The sequence below is a fragment of the Diabrotica virgifera genome, chromosome 7 (assembly GCF_917563875.1).
Source record: "Diabrotica virgifera virgifera chromosome 7, PGI_DIABVI_V3a".
NCBI lineage: Eukaryota > Metazoa > Arthropoda > Insecta > Coleoptera > Chrysomelidae > Diabrotica > Diabrotica virgifera.
This window is the reverse complement of record NC_065449.1, coordinates 99240532-99251909: the sequence shown is the minus strand read 5'-3', so window position 1 is coordinate 99251909 and position 11378 is coordinate 99240532. Positions and strand designations below refer to the sequence as shown.

At 31.7% G+C, this 11378-nt stretch overlaps 1 protein-coding gene across 1 annotated transcript; it reads left to right on the top strand.

Moving 5' to 3' along the window:
- Positions 1 to 534: 534 nt before the first annotated feature.
- LOC126888865 (uncharacterized) lies at positions 535 to 11019 on the top strand. Its single transcript, XM_050657293.1, has 2 exons — positions 535 to 1590; positions 6363 to 11019. Exon 1 carries the CDS (start codon positions 535 to 537, stop codon positions 1588 to 1590), a length of 1056 nt encoding a protein of 351 aa, XP_050513250.1. The 3' UTR covers positions 6363 to 11019.
- Positions 11020 to 11378: the final 359 nt, after the last annotated feature.

The following is an 11378-nucleotide window of genomic DNA, read 5'->3' as shown; positions in this document are numbered from 1 at the left end:
CTCATATTAATAATATATATTATGTACGTGTAAAATATTATGTGCTGTGAATGTGATATTATTTTCTTAAATCAATAAAATGGAAATAAAGCAAGCAGAAAATAATTTTTACAAAGAAGAATGTAAAATTAAAATCGAAAATTCTGGACAACCTGTGTGATGCTGTAATAGTTCCTATTCTGTTAAAACTTTAAAACTGAGATAGAGTAGAGACTGTAGAGAGTCTTTAAAACCGATAAAAGTAGTTATTTCTATGGTGGAAATTTTTTGGACCAAATAAATAGTGAAGACATCAAATAAAAGGAGGATAGATAATTCATGTCCAAAATGGTAAGTTTTTCTGATTATGTTTCCATAGGTCTCTGTAGTAAAATTAAATTAATTAAACATTAACACATTAATTAACTCATGCAAAGGCCAATTGTAGTGAACTACGATCGGAGTTTCCATTATTAACATGGAGTTTACACATGTAGTATGTACTCATTCACTCCTTGTATGTACTTACATATTACATACATCATACAGTTCAAGATGGCGCCGAACGATGCGCACGTGAAATTACTCCTCTCTGTAAATGATGAGAATTTTAAGGAAAAAGCATTCAAATGTTGCCAGAAAACTACTAACGTTATAGTGTGCATAAAATGTGGAAGTATTTTTCATTTATCTTGTTCATCAAGAAAAAAGCAGAAATGTATAAAGTTATGTGATACTAGAATTGTATGTGAGACATGTGAACAATCTGAAAATCCCAAAGGAAACTCAGTAAGTCATACTCAAGAGGTAAATGCACATATCCTACAGTTGGAAATTGATTTTCTAAAAACAATTTTAAGTGAAAAAGAGGAAAAATATAAAATTTTATTTGATAATAATCAATTGTTAAAAAGAACTAACGAGCTCCTTGAAGAAAAAGTAAAACAAAAAACTAAAGAACCTGAATTCAAGGTAATTAACGTTGACAAAAGAAAAAACTGGACTTCCCCTGGTAAAGATGATAAACAACTACAAAATGTTAATGACCTTACTAATAGTAAACAAACTGAATTAGTAGTGACTAAAATTCCTGCAGACGGAACGCTAGCGCGATCCTCAACATCGACAAACTTTGGAAATGAAGTGCCAAATGAAAAAAAATACATTACATCAAGACAAATGAGTGCCGCAATGCAAGAAGCCAAAACTCAAACTGTTTTACATAATCTGTTGAACACTGAAAATAATGCTCCGGTTCTTTCAGAGTCTTCAAGCAACGGTGCGTGGACACAGGTAGCTCATAGAAAAAAGAGGAAGTTCTTAGTTGGAAGTACCGAGTCACCTTGCAACATTGAGGCTGTTCCACAAATGATCAACCTACATGTGACTCGCCTAAAGCCTGATACAAAACCGGAGCAATTAGAAAAGTTCCTGGAAAATCATTTAGATGGCGTAAAATGCGAAATCCATCAGTCCAAAAAACCTGACATATATGCATCCATGAAAGTGACCATTAGACGAGACTTAATTAAGAATGCATGGAAGCGAGAAATCTGGCCCAGCGGAGCATTAGTCTCGTTTTTCAAGATGAGGAGGACGCTGTCGCATTAGGTGGGTCCTCAAGCAATACAACTATTTCACGTATAGTAAATGACTTTAAATTGAAGTTAATCTCGGTTAATGTACAATGTTTAACAAACAAACTTTTAAATCTTGAGCTTTTTTCTAATGCTGAAAAACCTGACATTCTATGTATTCAGGAGCACTGGTGTAATGAGGATAATATTAATCTTATTTATATCCCAGGGTACACTTTAGTAACCCATTTTACTAGAAAAAATAAAATACATGGTGGAACTCTTATTTTATCTAAATCTGGGACAGACAAGTATGCAGTCTCAGTCGTTGATTGCCGTAAATTCTCTGAGGAAGAAAGCTTTGAATGTTGTGCTGTGACTATTTTAATCAGTAACTGTAAATTTCTAGTCATTAATGTGTACAGAACGCCTAACAGCAATCTAGATTCTTTTATAAATAATTGTTTTAATATTTTAGGTCATTTTCACAACCGTGTTGATAAAATTTATCTCTGTGGAGACTTTAATATCAACTACTTAATTCAGAGCAATGAAAAACTTCGATTAGATGATCTTTTTCAATCGTTTGGTTTGTCTCTTAATATCCCAAATATACCAACACGTATTTTCATGAATAACAATAAAGTAACAAAAACAAAAATTGACTACATTGCTACTAATAATATCACTATGAATCATACTTGTCAAGTCAATCAACCCAATATGGGTGACCATCTTGCCATTATTTTTGACATTGTTGTAGGTCGTAATCAGGATAGGATGGAATCTAATATAAAACAGCAGTGTTTTAGGTGTTTAAATGATAATAATTTAGACATCCTAAAACAAGACTTAATGAGGATTGGTTTTTGCGAGGTATACAATGAAAGTAATATTAATAACGCTTTTATCGAATTTATGGATACTTTAAACTTTGCTATTACTTCAAACTGTCCCCTTAAAAGTAAAATAGGTAAGGACGTGCATAAAAGTAAAGGTTGGGTTGATCATGACATATATGCTAGGAGTAAACAATTAAAAAACCTATTTAATGAAGCTAAAAACTCTAATAATAGTAACATCTGGAATGAGTATAAAGCTACCAAGAAGGAATACAATAATCTTATTGCTGAAAAGAAAAGGGAATTCAATTATCTTCAAATTGTAAGTAGTAATAATAAACAAAAAACTATGTGGAGTATAGTAAATAAAACTATAGGGAGAAAGCAAAGTACTAATAAAATTAAACTCAAAATTGAAGACAAACTAATATCAGATGATAAAAATTTAGCTCAATATTTTGCATGCCATTTCAATGACAGAAATAATGCACTAAAAAATAGGCTTGACAATAACCCTCAAAACTGTACTTTATCACATAGGTGGACTATAGACAGTTTTGTTTATTTTCCAGTAACATCTGATGAGGTTCTTGATATTATTTGTGGTCTTAAAAATAAACATTCTTTTGGAAATGATGAATTAAACACAAGAATGATCAAACACATCAAGGATGTTATATCAGAACCGCTGGCATATCTAATTAACCTAGTATACAACACAGGTGAATTTCCTGAAAACCTAAAATTAAGTAAAATTGTTCCAGTATATAAAAAATCCGATCACACTTGTATTGATAATTATAGACCTATTTCTTTGTTAAATGTAATTTCAAAAATTTTTGAACGAGCTTACTACACTAGGATCATACAGTTTTTGGACAAAAATAATGCACTGTGTTCAGAACAGCATGGCTTTCGATCCGGAAGATCAACAGAGGGGGCTACTGAAGTATTTATGGAATCTGTCTATAGGCACCTTGATGATGGTCTTCTTGTAGTGGGTATCTTCTTTGATCTTTCCAGAGCATTCGACAGTCTTAAATTTGAATTTGTCCTTAACAAATTGTATGTCCACGGAATAAGAGGTAACATGTTAAATTTATTGAACTCATATCTTCTGGAGAGGAAATTCTATGTTGAATTAAACAAGGAAAGGTCAGACATCTTCAGTGTAGATGTAGGAGTGCCGCAGGGATCTGTGTTGGGACCACTGCTATTTCTTATTTTTGTCAATGACCTACCCGATCATATTACTCATGACCACATTGTAATGTACGCAGATGACTCATCTGTGATTGTATCAGCACATACATACGTAGAGCTTCAAAATAGAGTGTCAAGGGTTATCAGATTATTCCAAACATGGTGTACACAAAACTTGCTACAACTGAATATTGATAAAACATCGTATATACATTTTAGATGCAAACGAAATATGCCAGTTGTGTCTATTCCTGAAATTGTGAATATTCCAAACATAAAATTTTTAGGTGTATTCTTGGACCAGTTTATGAGTTGGGATGTTCACGTTGAATATGTTAATAAGAAACTAAATTGTTCATTCTATGCTTTAGTACAGTTGAAGAGAACACTCAGTATTAAAACTCTCATTAATGTATATTATTCTTTGGTTTATTGTCACCTTACTTATAATGTTACGTTATGGGGTAATTCCACAAAATCAGACACAGTGTTTATTAAACAGAAGAGAATTATTAGACTTATCTTCAATATTCCTTTTGGGCATACTTGTAAGCAAGTTTTCATTAATAACAATATCTTACCGTTGCCTTCCATATATGTCTTGAAATCCATATTGTATATTAAGCATAATTTACATTCATTCAAGAGAAATTCTGATTTACATGCATACTCAACTAGGAATGCCAATCAGTTTGTTACTGTTGGTCACAAACTATCCAAATTTGAGAAGTCCACAGATTATGTGGGGGTCAGGCTATATAATCATCTTCCAAATGAAGTTAGATCTTTGCATCCGGTGAAATTCAAAAGAGTTGTGAAAAGTATACTATGTAAACATGCATTCTACAGTGTAGAAGAATACTTAGCAACTAGATTGCTGTTATGAGTTCTGTCTAATATTAATAATTTTCATATTTATCAATGTACATTATGTTAAATCTAAAATTTAAGTGTATGTATAGGTATTTGATTATGTGTCTGTGACTATATTGTGTTGTATATCTGACGTGTATATCCATCTTTATGATGGCAGCTGTAAAGCTATACCAATAAAGTATTCTATTCTATTCTATTTCAAAAGCTAGGTACACACTTTCCAAAAAGATCAAGATCCAATTCACTGTAGAAAATACCTCATATATTTGTATAAGTTATTTTAAGATATTTAATTTTAATCAACATTATGATAGTTCACACTAAAAAATTCGTGTAAAATATTAATATATTTGGAAATAACCATATACCTAGTCGGTTTGCTAAACTCAGACACAACTGGCTAGTGATATTAGTCGGTATTTCTTTTTGGCCAATTTTGAGAAAATTGGCAAAATTACTAACTATTTAGTAATTATTTTTTTTTGCCAATTTTACTAAATTGGCAAAATTACTTACTAAAATCAGTAGCCAGTTGTGTCTGAGTTTAGCGAACCAACTATATCAATAAAACAATCAGGATTTCTTAAAATGTAGTATGTTAAAGATGTCAGTTTTTTCTAAATAATAACAATAAATACAGAGCATCTATATTCATTGATAATAACTTATTTATTATTTACAACTATTCTTATTTTGACCTGATCTATGAATGATGTATAAGCAGACCTTATGATTCTAATGCCCGCATTACACGAGGCTAGATTTTCAAGCTAGCGCTTTTAAACAAGCAGGTTAGTATTACTAGCTCCATGTATACAGAATTAGCTTCGCATGTAGGCTAGTATGCTAATGAGAAAGACAGTAAGTCAGTGTCTTAAGCTAGGATCGGCTATTAGCATGGAGTTCTATTTTGTTAAGCTATTGGTTTTATTATCTTGGCATGTGTACCACCCTCGTCTGGCCCGCAAAGCTAGTGTTTTTAAACGGCAAGCGCATAATGTCGACCTGTTTTATTTTTTTAAAGAGATAACCACATACTTCTAAAACTCTTGCTGGTAAAGCGTTTTTGTGTGTGTTTTGTGTATTGGCACTGGTTTTCACAACCAACTGGCCAGTCAATTTCATAATGATTTTTTAGACTATAACTTATCACTAACTCAGGGGAGTAATATGTAGTGTGTATGTTGAGTAAGTGTCTTGTTACTTTGCAAAGTAGACGTCATTGTCTTTCCAAAGAGACGCTAATTGTATCCAAACATCTGCAGTCTCTCTGGTGAGTACCGATCCCACAAGGACAGAAATTACTTTCATTTATTAATTTAAAATAAACGAAAAACCCTGGTGAGATTCGAACTCACGACCATTCGACCTTTCGATCCAAAGGTACGCACCCTGACCACTGAGCCACAGAGGGGGTTAGTATGCTGTCGTTGACAGTTGTTGTTCTCGCAATAGTACAGTGACTGGCTGAAAATTTTCCAGCCACATGTAAACCGTTCTAGCATGCGCCAAGCCAGGACAGTAACTCAAGCTAGGATACCAGGATATCTAGCTTACTATCCTAACTTGAATAACTAGCCTCGTGTGATCCTGGCTTAAGGGTTCAAAGATAGAGGGAAGTTACTAGGAATTGACAACTTCTCTGGTAGCAGGCCCAGGTTGACACAGAATTGTCAAGCTAATTATGATAATGATGTTATTTATGAAGTTCATAAAAAACTATTAAAAGATAATAAGTGATAATATGGTTTTTTTTTTCAAAAATAATGAAGGTGGATCAAAATCAGTATGGTGGACTATCATTCGGTTATGATTATGATTTTGTAGTTTGTTCACATAAGTGAAAATAAATAATTATATTCTTTAAACTTAATTTTTGTTTTAGATTTTCTTCATAATAAATGAAGAACTGAAGTTATTGTAAAACCAGTGGCTGGACATTCTCCTGTCAAGAAGAACAACTCATTAGCAAGTGTGCAAAAGAAACAATGAAATTGTGAAATTTGTTTTAGGTTATTTACCTGTGTAGATTATTTGAAAAAACATTTAAGAGCACACACTGGAGAAAAACCTTATCAATGTGAAATCTGCGTTAAGCAATTTTCTCTAAATTCTCCTCTAAATCGACATAAATATATGATAGTTCATACTCGGGAAAAATCTCACAAATGTGAAATCGTTTACCACTGTGTGTCATATGAAAGCACATTTTAGAACACACAGTGGTAAAAAACCTTATGAATGCAACATTTGTAGTAAGCAATTGTTGACTGCAAAAACAAATTTAAATAAAAAAGTGACAAAGATGTGACAGAAATTTATTGTCTTCTTAGTTTTTATACCCTCAATCAGCTTGTAAATAGTATTCTTTTAAATGTACTTTAGTTCATCCTCATTTTTGCATATTTTCATTTTTAATTTGTCACATGTACCGCATGTATCTTTCTTTATGTTTCTTCATACTGATAATCAGGCTGTAAAACATGTTTTCATATATTTTACAATTAATAAAATTATCTGGATACATCTTCTAAGTTTCATAAATATGTAACAGTGAGAGTGTAGAGTGAAGGTAGATATTTCCTTGATGACTGCCTTCTTTTCATATTTATTCATATTCAAAATTTGTTTTTTTACACATTCTTCAATTTTCACTTATTATAATAAAATAATGTTATTAGTTAATTCAAACACACACTTTTATTTTGCAATAATAATCACAACGATGACACAACACTGTAGACTAATTTATAGGTTGTGTATGTTAAGTTGGTTGCTTATTACATTAAAATCTAACCATTAATAAGAGTACAAATCAAGTTGTCTCATTATTCACTAATAGATATACTGATATAGGCTGTACCAAAAGGAATATGTTGACATATCCCTTTGTACACTAAACTTTCTATACTATTTTCTAAGTACCTCTTTTGGAACAATCAACCTAACATACAATTTTTAGCTACAATGGCTTGTCCCCTTTTACCAACTTGGAATGGCGGCTCATTTTCTTCTTCTGCCGTAAGTTCGCTATAGTACTCATGCCATCTTTGTGTTTGCTCTTCTGTTGTTGTAAGCAGTTGTCCTTGTTTGTCTTTTAGTGGTGTGTCACTGTTGACATTCTTATTTGCAAGATGTTTAGTGGTTTTATATAGCTCTCTCTGATTATTTGTTTCGGCTACCTATTCTGCTAAGCGTGCCATCTCTGTCCATTCTCTTTTGTAATTCCCAGCACTCTTTTACTTGTCGTAATTCTCCTAATGGCACCTATGTACGCCGTTGCTCCCGCCTGGCGGCGCTAGTGTAGTTGGAGGTCAAAATTTTGACTATTCGTGAAGTTGGTATATGGTGTTTTTGATTACGATTTAATAAATAATAATTTATGGCCGAAATATACGGATCTTGGAGACTGTTTGTCGTTGAAAAACGAATTGAGAAGGGATGCGAGAGTTACTGGAAAAAGGAAACACTTATCGAATGATAAACTATATTAATCATCGTCTCAATGTTTTATTTCTATAGCTCAGAGGGTATTTATCTGGTATTGATTAACTCCCCACACGAGTCTGACAACTGTGTATAATATGATATGTGCGATCTGCCTTACTTTTTTTATCAATTTAAAATTCACAATTAAGTGCGCTCAGCATTAATTTTTGTGTTTATCTTATTTAAAAATGTGATATTTTCAAAATATGGCTGCCATGACAGTTGCGCATTTGGTGTAAATTTGGTTTAAGCATGGGGTGAGCGCAGTTGATTCTGCAATGTTGTCTTATTTAAAAAAAATTATAACTCCTTATGGAAATATAGAATGTGTTAATTTAATTAAGTATAATTATTTGAGTGTTTTTCTACGTGAAAGGCGACCTTAAATTTAAGGTGAAATTAGAAAAAATTAGGGTTAGGTTTGATCAGGTTATGTTTTAGTCACTAAAGAATATTTGAATGGTACTAGGTCACTTTAATTTTCAGTTATTAACTTATTTATATTATTTTCGATTAGGTTAGCTTTGCTCAGGTTATGTTTTAGTCATTTTAAAGAATATTTTAAAGATAACATATCACTAAAATGTTCAGTTATTAACTTTTTTATATTATTTTCGATGACGCTAGGTTAGGTTTGGTCAGGTTATGTTTTAGTCACTAAAAAATATTGAGAACTTGAGAAATATTTAAAATTAGTATTTCAGATTTTTCTATATTATTACTTCAAATATAATTTTTTTTACATGTTCACTCCATAAACAGCGATTGTAGATGTGGCAACAGTGTGAATGTACATAAAATTGCATATCTTAATCCGTGCATTTATAATAAATTTTGATCTGAATTTTATAGTGAAATATTCTATTTTTTACAGTCGAATCTGGGGCAATACTTATCTGTTTCAACAAAATGTTTATTGCAGATACGTGCATTTATTCTCGGCACATATTTATCCCTTCTTATTGCTACAATCCACTTTTTTCTCATCAGAATATCTTTGGGAAACCTGTGTCCTGATGTTCTCGATGAGCACAAATGCACAGCACAACATTGAGGGATTTTATTTTCTCAAGTTTAATTCACACAGCGAAACAAATATGCAATATTTACTTGGAAATAGTTTGATTTGAAGTATTGACGTAAGTTGACATGACCTCCAACTACACGAGCGCCACCTACGTTGAGCTTTCCAGATTAGCTGCCATTCCTTTTACTTGTCCTAATTCTCATAATTCCTTTTACTTGTTTATTTATATCTGCATACTCTTGGGTTATTCTGATTTTATCTTCTAATTTTTGTATTCTATTTAGTTCGGCCTTTAAATCCTTTCTCTTTTTTATCAGTTGCCATGTGTTATCACCTAGCCACTCTGTTTTCTTTTCTCAGTTGTAGCCCAACACTTCTTGTGCAGTTTGGTGTACAGCCTCTTTGATTATCTCCCATTTGTTTGATATATTTGTCTGTGTGTTGTTTACAGTTTCTGTGTTCAACTTTATTTTGTTACTCCACATTTTTTGGGTTTCACTGTCTTTCAGTCGTTGTATATTATCTTCGTTTGTTATATTGTTTACTCCCTCTTTTGGCCTTGATTTTTACTTTTATTTCCGCTATTAGTAGGTAATGATGACTTCCTACATCTGCTGATCTTTTATTTCATACACCTAGAAGGATACTTCTCCATTTTTTATTAATTAAGATGTGGTCTATGTGATTTTGCGTTTTATTATTTGGTGAGATCCAGGTTATTTTGTGGCAGTCTTTGTGTGAGAAAAACGTTCCTCCAATGACAAGATTGATTTCTAGGCTAAGTTCTATAAATTTCTCTCCATTGTTGTTTCTTTTCCCTAGTCCATATGTTCCCATGCATTTTGCCACTCCCTTACTGTCTTTGCCAACTTTCGCGTTCAGATCTCCCATGACTATGAGTATATCTCCTTTGGTCAGCTTTCCGATAGTATCTGTTAATTGTTGGTAGAAATTTTCTTTCTCATCTTCTGTAGGTGCGTAACATTGAATAATGGTTTAATAACAATAATAAATTTAATAATTATAAATAAATTGAGGAGAAATCTGTAAATTTATTAAGATTAGATAACAACAGAAGCTAAATATTTCATTACTTACAACTAATTAATATAAATTTTCTAAAAATATCTTGAACATTGACTTACTACATACCAATTGGATTTATTTTGACATATTTGGGAATTATGGTAACTGGAATAATTTTTATTTCAATAGAATTAACTATTTCAAATGGGAAATAAGCCACAATTTAACTAAAAAATGGTTTTAATAACGTTTTGACGTCCACATCGGATGTCGATGTCAAAAACAAAATATTAATGTTTAATTAATATTTTGTAATACCATTAATATTTTGTATTTTGATAACGACGTCCGATGCGGATGTTGTAACGATAATAAAATCATTTTTTTTTTATTAAAATTGGGGCTTATTTCCAATTTAGAATAGTTAATTACAAAAATGCCACAAGGAAATGGCTTGAGAACAACATTTTAATAAAACGTTATCTAATATTGATTTTTTTAGTGAACAGGTCAAAGTAAACAAGAGAAAGTATTTACAATTTTTTTTTAAGGTGTAAAGGTACTATTAATACTAGAAAATAATAAAATAGATTTCTCCTGAAGAAGTTTCTCCAGATGTTGGTATTTTGGAGGTTACTCATCTCGTCAAAAGTAGTAGATATTCGTTGCTGCTTTTGAGAATAGGGCAGTTCACGTGTTCTCACATCCTCACATGAAAATTCTTAGTGGGGAAAAACCTCACAAATGTGATTTTTTCTAAGAAGTATACTACTGCAACTCATTTGAAATTACTTTGAAAAAATAATGTGAATTTGATTGAATATTCTTACTAGTATGGTTTGAAGTGGTCTTAAAACCGTTTAAGAACACACTGAAGGAAAACCATATGAATGTGCGTGGAAGAAATGTGCTGTAAAATTTAAAGATAGTGACATGAAAGTTCTTGCTTAGATTTCCCAGATTTTTAATAAAGAATAAAAAAATTATAAACATCTATTAATTTAGTGTTTTATTTAGTTTGCAATAGTTATTTCCAGTAAAATTTTGCTTAATTTTGTTCAGACATTTTCCATAGCAGCCAATTAAAATATGTTTTTATTGTACATTTATGGTAAAATCTAACAAAATTTAGTATAAGGTTCTAGAAATAAAAATGGATAAAAGTCGTTTTGGATATATGCATGGCAGGTCCACAACAGCAATTTTTATTTTAAGACAGCTAATGGAAAACTTGAGTGAAAGAGAAAGACTTGCACATAGTTTTTATTAATCTTGAGAAGGCATGTGGCAAAGCTACCAGAGACGTACTGGTACTAAGTAGGAAAGGAGTGCCAGCTGAATATGTGGTGCAAGATATAT